Below are 14,899 nucleotides of genomic sequence, written 5' to 3'. Positions count from 1 at the left end.
AATATTCCTTCGCCCTGGCAAATCTTAGGCTTTCGATAACTTCTTTCTTGCCCTTGGTGGAAATCGACATAAGGTAGAAGCCAGCACTAGTAATAGGTAGCCTGGTGCCTCCGTTTTCTCCCTGAGCTGCCAGCCTCTCGCTGCTGCAGTCGCCGTTGGCTGGACTTGACTGAAAGACGAGTGTGGAAAGGGTTGTCGCGCCTCCAACGCGTCAGAATCGTGCAAGTGCAACCGTCCCCGCATGCAGGTGCTCGTCGTCCAATTGATGCACCATCTGATGTCCCCGCTAAATCACGTGGCACATCCTGGGAAAATTCATGATTCACTGGAGAGCCCTGGACCCGGTCTGCACCCTCCCACCTGTTCTTTCCCCGTCTGTTGTCCACCCCAAACCTGACTCTGCCTGTCCCGCAGAAAAAGGACCGGACCCAAGCTCGTCCAGATCGTCTCTGTCTTTCCGTCCCTTCCCTGCCGGCCATATTTACTCCCTTCTGTTGTCCCAGTGCTCAGAAAGACTAAGAGAGACGATAGTGGGTGTTAATCAAGGTTAAGAAAAAGAAGAAAAAACCAGAAATCGAGGCGAAAAGGGGAAACGGGAGAAACGTATAGAGTATAACACAAGGGCTGTCCCTGATAACCCCAACTCTGTCACCCCGTGCCTGCGGACCACCTCACGGGATACGTAGCTCAGCGGGTTTACCCACACCTGCGCGCAATACCAGCCACCCAGCTGTCCACCACACCACCCACTACTTGCGCTGTGCTGCACCACGTACCACTCATACTGGACCCAGCCCACCATCTAGCCGACCTACCACCTCGCTTTGTTTGCCAGGCCCGATCCATCAACCCCAGCTTCCCAGCCATTTTTGCTACACCTCATCCAACAAGAAGGGCAAATCCAATCCTCCCCCCCCGACACTCACGACTGCCCTGATCTCATTCTCCTCCAGAACCCTCGACAAACGTCACGCTCGACATCTCTGAACCCTGTTCCTGTTGCGCATCACATCACCCCTTACGACGAACTCTCTTTGGACGGCCTCCACTTGCTTTGCACCTGTTTGCATCTCTTGCAATTCATCCTACCAGTAGCCGACAGACACTACTTCGTACTCTACGCACATTCCCGGAAACGACGATACTTTACTCGACTCAAAACAAACCACGCCGCTATTTCTACGCCCTACCACACCACGAGATATCCTTTTGCGCCCCCCGCGACGCCGAAATACCACAAAAAAACATCGCTTGCGACCACCATCACTGCCTCCCAGGTTATGCCGGGCCGGGGCTGCTGTTATTGTTGACGATATGATCTTGCAACATTGACAAGCAGAAAAGCGCTCTCGGGAAGTCTTTTGCGATACGACCACGGCCCTCTCGGAGCCAATTCAATCCTGCGCTCGCCCGAACAAAGAAACCTACCGAAAACATGGAACCTTTACGCCTCAAGCCACGCCAGCCGGCAGCGGAACCCGACATCGAAGACTGGGACGATGACGACTTCCAGATCGAAACCGACGATCTGACATTCCGCACCGCCTCTACCGCTACCACCCTTCCTCCCACACGACGCGACTCTGCGTCTTCACATGTTTCCCTCCGTTCCGACCTCGAATCTATTCTGGACGAAGAGACACACGTGCATGTTCCGGGCGACGACGAGAAGTCGACCCTCGACGCTATCGCCGCTGCCACACAGGCCGGCATTCCGATACCCAAAAATGTACCCTCTTCCGCTCTAATGGGCGGCACTATCAAACGACTAGGTGGACGAAAGATCAAGAAGATCATGCAGGACGACTGGGAGGATGATCTGGTGCTGCCAGACTCGGCACAGGGCCTTCGCATCAAACCTCAGGACGGCTCCAGATTCCCCGACGCTCTTCGACAAGTCAGCGGCTCGAATCAGACCAGTCCGACCAAAGCTATGAAGACTCCCCCGGCGGTTTCATTGCTGGACCGGAGAGAGTCGACGGAATCAAGGACGAGCACACTATCAGGAACTCTCAACTTGGAGAGGTTCCGTGACAACGACGATGACGACGACTTCTTTGGTGATGGATCAGAAACCATCAAAGTATCAAAGACTCGTCCGCCTAAGCCCATTTCACTTATTACCCCACCGACCCCTCAGAAGATTGACAAGCCTTTGGACGATGATTTCGAGAACGACTTTGAACTGCCCTCCGACGGCAAGCTGAGGCTTTCCACTAGAAAGGACATCCCCAAGACGCCTTCGAATCAGGCAGATGATCTGGATTGGGGCGAGGGGAGCCTCGGTACTCGCTTTGGAGGCACTCGAAGAGATGCTCGTTCGAATAGGAGCTCGTCAGTCTCCGCCATGAGCCCCAGTGTGTCGAGTTCATTCACCGCGGAGAGCGAAGATGAGACGTTTGATGGCCTCATACTCCCCAGCGGTCCGGTGAATTTTGGAGAGAGATTGAGCCGCAGGAAGCTCAGTCGCTCTCCCGTACGTCCTGTGGAAGAAGAGCCGCCAAATCTCAAGACTCCTCAGCCGCGCAACGAGCCAGAGCCTGAAGACATGTTCGATGGTCTTGACGTGGGTGACGGTGAGGTCTTCAACTCGGGGAAGCTTACTCTCCACCGCAATATTCGCGTCAACGCGAACCGCCCGCCCAGCCCCCAGAGGCCCAAGACTGCAATCTCATTGACCTTTACCAACAAGGCTACTCCGTCACGACTGCCTCGCCCTAGTCATGAACGTCACGAACGAACTCAATCTGCATTAGAGCCTGTGTCCGAGAGTGGCGGTCCTATCTTTGCTCGTACGCGGAGATCTCAATCTCGTATGGGCCACTCATCACAGTCCTCTGTCACGAGCATTCATAGCATGCCAACGCCTACGACACCTTCTCCATCCAGTTCTTTGCTTCCCTCGACGCCACGCAGGCGAGAGCTTGGTGCTAGGACCTCAACCACGTCGCTGCGAAATGAGCCGACGACCACGAGCACGCAGTTGCTGAGATTTAAGCGATCTCTGCCTGCAATGAGCAGTTCTCACTCACCAGCAAAGACCATATCCCGATTTGAACGGCCACCATCTAGGACGGATGGCAACCGTCCGCCTTCCTCAATGCGGCCCAAGACTCCTACTGAGAGATCTCGACCCGCTGTGGAAAGCTTTGCTGCCCAGCAACGACGCCCCTTCCTCCCTGCTGGGGCCTCACAATCCCAGTCGCAGCACGTGACTGCAAAAACTTCTCGAAGTTTCCGACGCCACGATTCCGAGAACGCCCTAGACTTACGGCCGACCTCAAGGGCATTTTCTCGGTCGACGATGCGGTCGCCGAGTCCGAAAAGAGTAAATCGCCATTCGGATCAAATCACTCGCGACGGTTTGTCGTTCCGTACGCTCACCAAGCCAAACCGAACCCGGAACTTTGGTGACGGGCATGAGTTGGATGGATTTGACGACTTGCCCACTTCAGCGCATTCAGAGGCGAAATTTGTTCGACAACCTGTCAAGGCACCGCTCCGCAACAAGCTTTACCAGAATGTGCTTCCTGATCGAACCACCACGCCCTCCCCGGCACTTTGCTCCCCTGCGAAGGGTGATTACACGCCCCATTTCGCCCGCGATACCCAGGCTAGCCGAATTGCTCGGGAGACCTCGCTTGCTCAACGAGCTCCATCAGGCCCACTGGTGCCTCTCACCTCGTCGCGCGTCTCCCAATTGTCGTCCAGGAACAATTTCAACCCCGGACTACCACAGGCAACGGTGCGGTCGAAAAAGAAGAGGAACCTTCCCCAATTGAAACCTCATCTAATTTCCAACATGAACAAGGACAAGACTCCGCAACGTAAGTGCACTAAGCCATAGAATTGCACACTGATATACTGACAACCCTGCAGATCTTCAGGGCATGTTCTACAACCCCGACACCTACCGTTGGGAAGGCAACGAAAATGTCTTGAACGCGTTCGACCCACCCGCCTCGTCCCCGTCGCCAACATCAATGCCGCCCCATGTGGTACGAGATAAAGAAGCTTCTTCAACACCGCGGCCGGCTTTGATCACGAACATAAGCCACACAAAGGGCGTGCAGGTTGTGGGCGGCATGGTCTTTGACCCACAGAACATGTGCTGGCTCAAGCTCGGTCCACAGACAAACCCCAAGTCTGAGATAGCCGACCCTATGGACGGTTTCAATGCTCTGGACGATGACGAGGACGTTTTCAAGGACATTCCGGATCTCGACGACAACCAAGGCGACGCCAAAGAGCCCGGCCGCGTCAGCGACGTTAAGGACGAGTGGCTCGTCGGCGAAGAATTCGATGTCGGTCCTGAATTCGTCCGGAGGCAGCGTGAGGAAGAAGACAGATGGAGAAAGAAATGCCAGAAATGGCTGAGTGGTGGAGACCGAGACCGCGAAGCTGCCAGATGGGCGATTCGCGACATCCTGCTTCACCAGAGGGCTGCCCAGTAGACCTCATCATACAAACAGTGTACTGCTTGGGTGGCATTTTTTTGCTTTTTTCTTCATACATAACTATTTTAATACCCCTGGCGTTATGGCGAACGACAGGGCGGGCTACGACGAATGCGTTTGGGAGAAGGATTACGACGAACAACATTTACGACGATTCCAGTAACGACTTTCTGGAGTCTTCTTTGTGTACAACATACTCCTACAAAAAGTCTTGAATAGGATTCATGACATACGGCTTTTACGACGAAAAGAGGTCTGGCTGAGGAAATGGCACGCCGACTTTATGACCACAGAAATGATTAGGGACTAGGGGCTCGATACCATCAAGACCCAAACTGGATAAGAAAGGGTCATGATCCCTGTGGAGGAAAGGGTTGCTTTGACATCTGCTTTATTGTACACTGATTTTATCTTTTATGATGATTTTTCGGGTGAGGAGATTGAGGGCGAGTTTTCCTTTGTCTGCTGAGGCGGTAGAGGATTGGTTGGCGTCTGTCATCTACCTTCTGATGACGAGAGTGAGTCGCCTTCATGAAAAGCTCTGCTTAGACACTTTTTTGGCTTCGGCGTATTGGATTAGCAATAACCCGATCTTCTTTTCTCAATTCTCTTCGAAACCAGCTGGCTGGATAATATTTTCTTGATATGGATGTGAAAGGCTTCTTTCTCAATTGGTTACAGCAACGACGATCACAGCAGATGACGGCGACAACGATGACCATGACAACGGCCTCTTGATTGTTGGATACTTTTTTTTAATTTCCGAAAACCTTTTTGAGCTCCGACTCCCTTAGTAGTAATAGGTAATTATAATGCAACAACAACGACAACAGAGAGGGTTCGTTTCGACCTCGACCCTGACAAGATGCTTCTTTGTCTACTACACAAGATACACTGAGAAGATCCCCCCAAACCCTATTTCCTTCCTTTTCTTTTGACTTCATTCAATTCCTCATGTCTCTCCTTTATTTCGCGGCCTTCTTCTCCTTCTTTTGCTTGGGGCTCTTGCTCTTGGGGCTCTTTTCCGGCGCGGCCGAAGTGGATGTCACCTTCTTCTGGGCGGTACTCTTTTCGGCCTTCTTCTCCTTATCGGCAGCGGCGGCCTTTTGCTTGCTCTTGTCCTTCTTCTCGGGCGTCTTCTCCGCGGGCTTCTCAGCCTTCTCAGCCTGCTCGGTCTCAGTCTCAATCCCGGCCTCTGAGGCAGAAGCAGAAGAGTCCTTCTTGGCAGTAGCGGCGGCCTTCTTCGCCTTGGCGGAGAGGGCGTTGGGGTCGAGACCGCGTCTGCGCATGGCGTTACGCTTGGCCTTAAGGACGTACTCCTCGTCCTCACCCTCGTCGAAGCCGCCAAAGTCGTCGTCGGTCTTGCCACCGGCGTTGGACTCGTCATCGGTGGTGATGGGCGTCTTGTCTATGACCTCACCGACGGAGGATACGCCGGAGCGGTCCTTGTCGGCCTTTGCGGGCGTAGGGCCAATTTTTTGGAATTTGGCGACGAAGAAACCGTCGACGTTGTAGGTGTGCGGGTAGTAGCGGCGGGTGAGCTTGAGAGACGGGTCGAACTTCTTGCCCATGTAGGAGGTGAAGCCCTCGCGGCCGAAGGGGAGGTTGGTGTCGACGAGCTTGACGTTGGGGCGGCGGGACAGGGCATATGCGACGACGGACTCGCTGTGAGTTTGTTAGCAGGGTTGCCAAGATAGTGAAGAGGTTTGAGTGTGCTTACTTCTCCTCGACTGTGACGGAACATGTAGAGTAGACAATGTAACCGCCCGTCTTGCTGTGGTGGTTGACAGAGTCAATGGCGGCGAGGATCAGCTGCTTCTGCATGTGCGGCAGCAGAATGAAATCCCTCTCCGTCTTGTTGGTCTTGACGCTGGCGTCCTTTGCGATGACACCGGTACCGGAGCAAGGGGCATCGAGGAGAACGCGGTCGAAACCGCCCATGGGCTTGGGGAACTCCCTGGCGTCATAGTTTGAGACGACGACGTTGCGGGCGCCGAGGCGATGAATGTTACCGATGAGACCCTTGGCACGCTGCTTGCTGGGATCGTTGGCGACGATGACGCCCGTGTTCTTCATCATGGCGGCCATGTGCGTCGTCTTACCGCCGGGGGCGGCGGCCATATCTAGCACGCGCTCGTTCTCCTGTGGCTCGAGGGCCATGACGGGCAGGAAGGAGGAGGCGGCCTGGAGGATGTAGTAGCCGGCCAAGTACTCGGGCGTGGCACCGAGGGGCACGTTGCTCTCAAAGATCTGGAGGCCGACCTTGGACCACTTGCCGACGGGCTCGAGGGTGACGCCGCGGCCGATGAGGGCCTGGGCAAGGTCTCTGCGGTGGGTGCGGAGGGTGTTTGTGCGGATGACGACGGGGCGGGCGGACTCGTTGGCCTCGAAGAAGGCGAAAGCCTCACGCGGGGAGAAGAGGGAGAAGAGCTTCTCGGCGAGGTACTCGGAGTAGCCGTAGTAGGCGCAGATGTCCTTGATGAGCTGGGAGACGTACTCGGTGCGGGAGCGGCCGTCCTCGTGCAGTTTCGCAAAGTCGTCGAGCACTCTAATGTTTTCCGTGATTCTCGTTCTCAGGAGCTGCAGGTCGGGTGCGAGGAGTGTCTTCGTCTTGGCGGCGAGCTCGTCGTCCTCGTCATCGTCGAGGATGTGCGGCTTGTCGCCGTCAATGTTGGTCTGGATGCCCATCTCCTCGAGTTCGGCCTGGGCGTCGGCGTCGTCCTCGGCAATCTTCTGGTCGAGTCTCCTTGCGAGACCCTCAATGTTGGCCTTTGTGAGCATCTCCTCGCCGTCCGAGTCGTCTTCGTCTTCCGAGAACATGTGCTTTCTGCCGCCCCCTCGCTCTTCGTCCGAGTCGTAGACGGAATCGTCCTCAGACTCTCCCAAGAAATCATCTCCCAGCTTCTCCGCGGCCTCCAGATCGGAGAACTCGTCAACATCGTCGTCGCTCATGTCTGAAGGGGCACCCTCGAAGTCTCCGGCGTCGTCGTCGTCCGACATGTCTTCGTCCGAGTCCTCGACGGGCTGGGCCTTCTTTCCTCTCCCGTTGGCCTTTGGCGCAGGCTTTCCGGCCTTGGCCGCGGGCGCCTTGGCACCGTTGCTCTTCTTCGCATCCTGCTTCTTCGCCGCGGCGGCATTGGCCTTGGGCGCCGCTCTCCTCCTCCTCTTCACCTCGGGGGCCTCGACGGGTTCGACTGGCAGACCGGCCTTGCGCTTCAATCTTGCGAAATGCGCCTCGGACAAGGGTTCGGGCGCACCCTGCTTCTTCATACGGTTTCCGACACCCATTTTGGCTGACTACTTCTTGCCGAAACTTGGGTATTGGGTCGGGGGAAAAGGGTACGAAGAAATAAAAGTTCGATATGTACGGTACCGGCTGGTCAAGGTCGGTCGCCGCTACACTGCTCAGAAGGGAAAAAAAAAAAGTTCACTTGGATTAGAGCGGTCCCCCCACCGAAACTTTTTCCTATCGCGCACTGACCAGCATCGATAAGATTGGGTTAGCGCCACCCGATAAAGCCACGCCGCCCAGAAGAGCGTTCGAGCTCCACACCCCAGCTCAGTCCGCCCCGCCATCCCTCTTCAGTGCGTCAACTCTACCTGAGCAAGCGAGCAGACACTAGAACACCGGACGAAGTCATTTCCAACGCCTTATTTCCAGCCGATCATCTAGTAATTAAGCCTTCGCCGACAGTCCTCCCTATATCTCAAACAACTCATAGCTTCCGAACTCAAACCAACGACTCCAGCAAGCCGACCTGGCAACCTTCCCGAAAGCGCGCCACACAGCTTACCAAATCGCAACCATGGCCGAAGTCGTATTCGCAAGACAGTTCCTGGCGACCTTGGAGTCGCGCCCGGCGAAGCTATCAGCCGATCATGTCGAGGATCCCAAGAACTTCCCGGCTCGCCCTCCCGTAAGTCTCGTCCCTATAAATGAAGCGTTTGGAGCTATAGGTAGCTAACATGATGCAGTATATCCTGCCCAAGATGCCCAAGGCCATGAGCAAGCCCTCGAACCTCGCGCCTGGCCAGGAACGCAGCGTCAATGTCACCCTCAAGTCCTTGCGCAACCCTCCCTTGGATATCAAGCTGTCCTCCCAGTCGCTCAACACTTCCATCCTCGACATCAAGACGGCGGTTGAGGCGGAGTCACGGATACCTGTGGACAAAATAAAGCTGCTGTTCAACAAGAAGCCGGTCCCGGACAGCAAGGTGTTGAAGGACTTGCTTACGGACGGACAGGCATCTCTCGAGTTCTCCGTAATGGTTATTGGAGGAGCTGCTGCAGTCAAGCCTGAGCCTAGCGCTGCGGTTGCGCCCAACACTGCCGAGGAGGATATCGGAGAGGCAGCACTGGAGACGGACGAATTTTGGAGCGATCTCAAGGGCTTCTTGCTGCAAAGACTCAAGCACGAGCAAAAGGCGGAGGAGCTGTCAGGGCTGTGGCGCTCAACCTGGCAAGCACAGAAGAAGTCATGACGTAGGAAATCACCACGGACAGTACTTGAGCATAGGTCATGGTCTAATAAAGTGATTTTATCGTCATTGGGCAACAACAAGAATGCTCTGCATTCCGGCATGAGATGTTTTCCTATGGCACTGGGTTGATATAACCAGGCGGGCAGTTCAAATCTGGAAATTTACTAGTCACGCCCCAAAAAGAAACTCGGAGTGGGAAAAAGGTCTGGGTCCCGAAATCGCCAAGGGGGACAGTGGCCCTCCATATTCATCGTAAACTCTCCATGATCGTCGTCAATCGTCCCGGAAGACTGCAGCCGCCAAAGTGTATGCTCCGTCTCACAGCGTAAGGAAGGGTATGGTGTTTTGAGGGAAAGAGACATTTAACTAGCCATGCCCTTGCTGACGGTCTTGAGAATGGAGTCGTACTCGATGTCGTCGGCATCGTTGGCCTGAAGCTCGGTCGCAATACCAGTGAGCGAGCGCTTCAGGGCCTCCTTGGAAGAGGCGTAAACCATCTTCGCCTGAGAAAAGATTAGCGACAGTTCAATTGACCTTTGCGAGAGCGGGTACTGACCATGACACCAGCATCATCGGGGGACCAGGCGAGGAAGGTGATCTTGTTGCTGTTGGGGTATTAGCTGCAGGTTCCAAGTTGGGCGAATGCGGGGCAACGTACCGCTCACCCTCGCCAGAGGCAAGGCTGTACTCGAAGTCGTAGACAGCGTAGCGGGGGCCCTTGCCAACGGCACCCTGATGCATTGTTAGCATTGTCCTCGAATAGTTGCATTGTGTCGCGGGAGGCAGATAAACGTACGCTCCTGGACTTGGTCTGGGCGTTGATCAGCTTCTCGCGGAAGTTGTCATAGTCCTTATCGGCCGAGGCCTCCTCGACGATGATCTCCTTGTTGTCATCCGAGAGCTTGTAGATGATGTACTTGTACTTCTTGGAAAGCTTGAGCTCGTTGTAGGCCGTTATGCACTCCTGAGAGACTTGCGCTCTGGTGGGGAAAATCTGGTTAGCATGCGCCGCCTTGCTGAGATAGATGGAGCCAGCTTGTCCTGCTCCGCCGGGATCGACATTGAAGGAGCGGTAAAGTCGCCCGTCAAATGGTTTGTCGGCGCAGACTCGAGAGGCTCGTCGGAAAGGGGGAATACCAACCCGGATTGAGACTGCGATTGAGATTAGCATGGTGTTTTGGTAGACGGCTGATCCTTGGAAGCTTTTAGTTACTCACCATGATGCTGGTCTATGGCGGGGGTGTGGCTAGGAGAGAGGCGGGAAAGTGGGCTGAGAGCAGATTAGCAACTAGGAAACGGGAGGGAAATTGAATGGTTTAATAATGTTTGTAGTGTAGAGAAGAAGGGAAAATGGGGGTGCCTACTTCAAGGTCGAGTGGTTCGGCCGGGAGATTTGCTGCACGGAGGGTGGTGGCAGAAAAGAGGCAACAGCTTGCTTTCGGGTGATGAGGTATCTTGGACAGGAACGGAGGAGTTGGGTCACAGTGGAGGGGAAGCGGGCGAGAAAAACACCCGCATGGTGGGGTTGTTGTCCAGGTGAGATGAGAGCACGTGACTATCTGCGTCAGCCACAGGCGGTTGACGAATCCCACCCAGGCGGCAGTCAACAGACAGGGCCTGAACTTGGAATCTCTCAATTGGGGCAGCCCAAAGCCAGGGGCGACGAGTCCTGTTGCTGGTTTAAAATGAACACCAGAGGCCATCGCCAAAAAAACACAATGGGTGCCTGTTTACGTGACGTGGACCGAGCCACACTTAATGGTTGCCTGCCCTACCTTACCTTACTTGTCAGCATGAAGCCAAGGAGCTCTACCTGACTAAAGTAGCGGCACAATGGCTCAATTCTTCAAGCTGTCACTGAGCTGTCAACAATCGCTGTCGTCAACACCGTGCACAGCTCCAGTCAATGCATTCAGTTGCTCTTTGCTTTGTTAATCTTTAACTCGTTTTGCTTTCTTTCTTCATCTTACATAACTTGCTAGTGCTATTGTACAATACAGAGCTCTCAAGTCCCCTCAGGGATACTGCTGCGTAAAAGGGGGAAAGAGGGGAGATTAGTACAAATGGCCGCAGTTATACATCCTTTTTAATAGTAACACCAGTGCCCATGCCCCTCGCCCAGTTGACTTTTTTTTTAATACAAGAAAGACAATTTGATCATGGATCATGTTTTTACATCATACCACCCATGCCTCCCATTCCGCCCATGCCACCCATGCCGCCCATGGGAGGAGGTCCCTTCTCTTCGGGAGCCTCGACAATGGCGACCTCGGTCGTACCGAGCAGGGAAGCGACACCGCTGGCATCAACCAGACCAGTGCGGACGACCTTGAAGGGATCAAGGATACCGGCAGCGATCATGTCAACGTACTCGCCCTTGGAGGAGTCGAAGCCCTTGTTGAACTCGTTGGCGAACTCGTCAGTGAGCTTGCCGACGATGACGGAACCCTCGAGACCAGCGTTCTCGACGATAGCGCGAGCAGGGCGGGTGATGGCGTTCTTAACAATGGTGACACCAAGCTGCTGGTCGAAGTTGGCGGTCTTGACGTCCTTCAGAGCCAGGGCAGAGGCCTTGATGAGGGCGGTACCACCACCGGGGAGGATACCCTCCTCGACGGCGGCGCGGGTGGCATTGAGGGCATCGACGAAGCGGTCCTTCTTCTCACCGACCTCAACCTCGGAGGAGCCACCGACCTTGATGACGGCGACACCACCAGAAAGCTTGGCCAGACGCTCCTGGAGCTTCTCCTTCTCGTACTCGGAGGTAGTGGGGTCGTTCATGACACCACGGATCTGCTCGCAGCGCTGGGAGATGGAGTCCTTGGCGCCCTCGCCATTCAGGAAGATGGTGTCCTCCTTGGTGATGGTGATGGAGCCGGTGGAGCCGAGCATGTCGGGGGTAGCCTTCTCGAGCTTGATGTCAAGCTCTTCGCTGAAGACGGTACCATTGGTGAGGACAGCCAAGTCACCGAGGATGGACTTGCGGTTGTCACCGAAGCCGGGGGCCTTGACGGCGGCGACCTGGAGCTGGCCACGGAGCTTGTTGAGAATGCAGACGGCGAGAGCCTCACCCTCGATGTCCTCGGCAATGATGACGAGAGGACGTCTCAGCTGGGTGGAGGCCTCAAGAGCGGGAATGATGTCCTGGACGGCAGAGATCTTCTTCTCGGAGAGAAGGATCAGGGGCTTCTCGAACTCGACCTTCTGGGACTTGGCGTCGGTGATGAAGTAGGGGGAGACGAAGCCGCGATCGAAGCGCATACCCTCGGTAACCTCGAGCTCGTCGACCAGAGTCTTGCCCTCCTTGACGGTGATGACACCCTCCTTGCCGACCTTCTCCATGGCCTTGGCAATCAGGTTGCCGACCTCCTGGTCACCGTTGGCGGAGATGGTGGCGACCTGGGCAACCTCCTCGCTAGTGGAAATATCTCTCTTGTTCTTCTGGAGGAAAGCGACGACCTCGTCGACGGCAGCCTGGATACCACGGCGCAGGTCCATGGGGTTGCAGCCAGCGGCGACGTTCTTGACGGTCTCGGAGAAGATGGAACGGGCGAGGACGGTGGCAGTGGTGGTACCGTCACCGGCGGTCTCGTTGGTCTTGGAGGCGACGTCCTGGATGAGGCGGGCGCCTAGGTTCTCGAACTTGTCCTTGAGGGTAATTGCCTTCGCGACAGTTACACCATCTACAAACAAAGTCAGCTTATTGATCAGCCCAATATCAGTTGCACACTTGCTTACCCTTTGTGATCTTGGGGGAGCCATAGCTGGACTCAATGAGGACGTTGCGACCCTTGGGGCCAAGTGTTGTCGCAACAGCCTTGGCCAGAGTATCGGCACCAGCCAGCAGGGCGGCGCGGCCCTCGACACCGAACTTCAGCTCCTGTAGACTGAATTAGCATCCTGAAGCTGATGGCATTACCAAAGCTACGCGACATGTCGACTAACCTTGTGGGCAAAGCGAAGCTGCTGTCCCAGGCCGGCACCGGCACGGAACTTGCTGGGAGCAGCGGAGAGGACTGACGCTCTCGCGCGGGAAGTAAGGGCGCGCTGCATCTTAATCTTATTACGAGGGTATCTAGGTAAGAAAGAAGAAATACAGAACTAAGGATTGAAGGTGTCGCCGAGTTTGAATCACACGTGTCGCTCCAAGGAGATGAAGTAAAAAGTTGCAGTGAGTGGTAGAATTGGAGAAGCTTCCCGTCGCCGGCTCCAAAAATTTATCTCGGACCTTCGGCTAAACGAGGTCCCTTTTGGAGCGCCAGGACAAAAGGGGACTAGCTCCATTATAGGTGCATTTCTACCGTCTTCCAATGGCATCTGTCTCCAATCTCAGCATCCGCACATGGTACGGACATCCCCTAGTGACTATTGCGGCATTGCCGAATATCGACATGGGTTCGAGCATCGGAGTACGTCGGCGGAGGATCGACTGCGGGCTTCTCTTGAGCAGCTGCACCCATTATGAGAGCGCTGACGTCGTCGCAGTTCAATAGACTTTGTTTGGCACTTTAAACAAGTCACGAGAACTGCCATCCGAGCAATGCCTTAGCTGCACGCGAGTTACACCTAATTTCAAAGGTGCAACGTTTTAAACAAGCTTCTTTTTTTAGTCTCTTCATAGGTTCTCTTCATAGGTGCGGATGCCTCGACTTTATTGCAGCAGCTCACTGTACTTGAAACGTTGAGAACTGGCGCGCTGGCGCCGTGGCGCCGTGATGCAACCCCTAGCCTCTTGGCTACGCTATCTCAAGGATGAGAATGATGACTTGGAGAGCCTGTTGCGCGAGAACTTAATAGAATAAGTACGATTAGTTTGCAACATATATCCTTAATTTCCAGCTCCTGTAAGTCAGGGGCCAGAGCAGCCTCCTGAATGATGGTGATCTCGCAGTATAAGAAGGGAGTTGGTCGCAGACGAAGTTTCGGACGATACTGCAAGATCGAACGTCACCAATATCCAAAACTTCAATCTCTCAAATATCTATTCACTCTTTCTGCAACAATGAAGTTGTCACTCCTTGCCGTCATCGTAGCCTCCGCCTCTGCCGCCCAGGGCGCCATCACCTGGACGCTTCAGAAGGCCGCCAATCCCACATCCGACCAGAACGACGCATACACCAAAATTGAAGCTGCCATGAAGCTGGCCGTCGCAAGACACGCAAAGCTGGGAAGTGCCAGCAAGACCATTCGCGTCTATTACACGCCCGGCGTTCCTACGGCTGAGGCCAGCTATAATGGTGACCTCCGTTTTGGATCGAACCGATCTTTCATGAACGAGCGTACGGCGCTCCACGAGATCGCTCACACACTCGGCGTTGGTCAAACTACCGCCTTCAACTCCAAATGCTCATCCGGCGACTGGGCTACGGCATTGCCCCTACTCCGTTCCTGGGACGGCTCGGATGCTAAGATCAGCTGCGGTGGCGGGCATTTCTGGCCGTATGGCCTTAATTACGACACCGAATGGAGCGAAACAAATGGTGACCGTCATGTAAAGATCATCAACGCTATGCTTGCTGATGGCATGTAAGGAGAGAAGGGTTCTGCATTTGCCAAATTCATGCACAGACTCCATAAATATTGGATCGAATTCTCTGGTTCGTTCAAATGTACATAGCATGACCGCGAGACAAGGTGTCTGTTGGTCTTTCAATGAACACGACAAATCCAATCTTAGGAGCCTTCCGAGCGAAAGTCGATTTTCGTGCATTGTTCATGCCATCCTTTTCTCCTGTGGCCTGTCACAAGTGGTTATCGTAAGTCCATCATGAGATCCAGCCAACGTTTATCAAGGGAAATCGAGGTCCAAGCGCTTGATATCATTATCTCAAAGGTTTAATCTGTTAAGTCTAATGCTATGCCTTGGCGCTATCAGCAATCGAGCCAAGGCGGACAAAATGGAAAAAGGAGAAAGAGAAACCCCCGTGTCGAGGTCGGAGTCTTCCCAGTGCACAGTCGTA

The 14,899-nt window shown here is 54.6% G+C and overlaps 5 protein-coding genes across 5 annotated transcripts; 3 read left to right on the top strand and 2 right to left on the bottom strand.

Annotated features, from left to right (window-relative positions):
* Positions 1 to 1,435: 1,435 nt before the first annotated feature.
* CORC01_05522 (cytokinesis regulator) lies at positions 1,436 to 4,454 on the top strand (the record flags this gene model as incomplete). The annotated part of the gene is made up of 2 exons (XM_022617165.1): positions 1,436 to 3,827; positions 3,880 to 4,454. The coding sequence occupies 2 exons, from the start codon at positions 1,436 to 1,438 to the stop codon at positions 4,452 to 4,454; spliced, it is 2,967 nt and encodes a 988-aa protein (XP_022476390.1).
* Positions 4,455 to 5,422: 968 nt separating this feature from the next.
* CORC01_05521 (NOL1/NOP2/sun family protein) lies at positions 5,423 to 7,745 on the bottom strand (the record flags this gene model as incomplete). Its single annotated transcript, XM_022617164.1, has 2 exons — positions 5,423 to 6,122; positions 6,178 to 7,745. The coding sequence occupies 2 exons, from the start codon at positions 7,743 to 7,745 to the stop codon at positions 5,423 to 5,425; spliced, it is 2,268 nt and encodes a 755-aa protein (XP_022476389.1).
* A 518-nt stretch (positions 7,746 to 8,263) lies between these two features.
* Positions 8,264 to 8,939, top strand: CORC01_05520 (uncharacterized protein; the record flags this gene model as incomplete). The annotated part of the gene is made up of 2 exons (XM_022617163.1): positions 8,264 to 8,374; positions 8,433 to 8,939. 2 exons carry the CDS (start codon positions 8,264 to 8,266, stop codon positions 8,937 to 8,939), a joined length of 618 nt encoding a protein of 205 aa, XP_022476388.1.
* A 362-nt stretch (positions 8,940 to 9,301) lies between these two features.
* CORC01_05519 (chaperonin GroL) lies at positions 9,302 to 12,992 on the bottom strand (the record flags this gene model as incomplete). The annotated part of the gene is made up of 8 exons (XM_022617162.1): positions 9,302 to 9,442; positions 9,496 to 9,544; positions 9,598 to 9,671; positions 9,736 to 10,091; positions 10,157 to 10,209; positions 11,116 to 12,622; positions 12,678 to 12,819; positions 12,885 to 12,992. The coding sequence occupies 8 exons, from the start codon at positions 12,990 to 12,992 to the stop codon at positions 9,302 to 9,304; spliced, it is 2,430 nt and encodes an 809-aa protein (XP_022476387.1).
* Positions 12,993 to 13,941: 949 nt separating this feature from the next.
* CORC01_05518 (ricin B lectin) lies at positions 13,942 to 14,469 on the top strand (the record flags this gene model as incomplete). The annotated part of the gene is made up of 1 exon (XM_022617161.1): positions 13,942 to 14,469. One exon carries the CDS (start codon positions 13,942 to 13,944, stop codon positions 14,467 to 14,469), a length of 528 nt encoding a protein of 175 aa, XP_022476386.1.
* Between the last annotated feature and the right edge of the window lie 430 nt (positions 14,470 to 14,899).

The sequence above is a fragment of the Colletotrichum orchidophilum genome (assembly GCF_001831195.1).
Source record: "Colletotrichum orchidophilum strain IMI 309357 chromosome Unknown Scaffold_38.1, whole genome shotgun sequence".
In the NCBI taxonomy this organism is placed as follows: Eukaryota; Fungi; Ascomycota; class Sordariomycetes; order Glomerellales; family Glomerellaceae; genus Colletotrichum; species Colletotrichum orchidophilum.
Note: the sequence above shows the minus strand (reverse complement) of the source record. Positions and strands in the feature narration are given on the sequence as shown.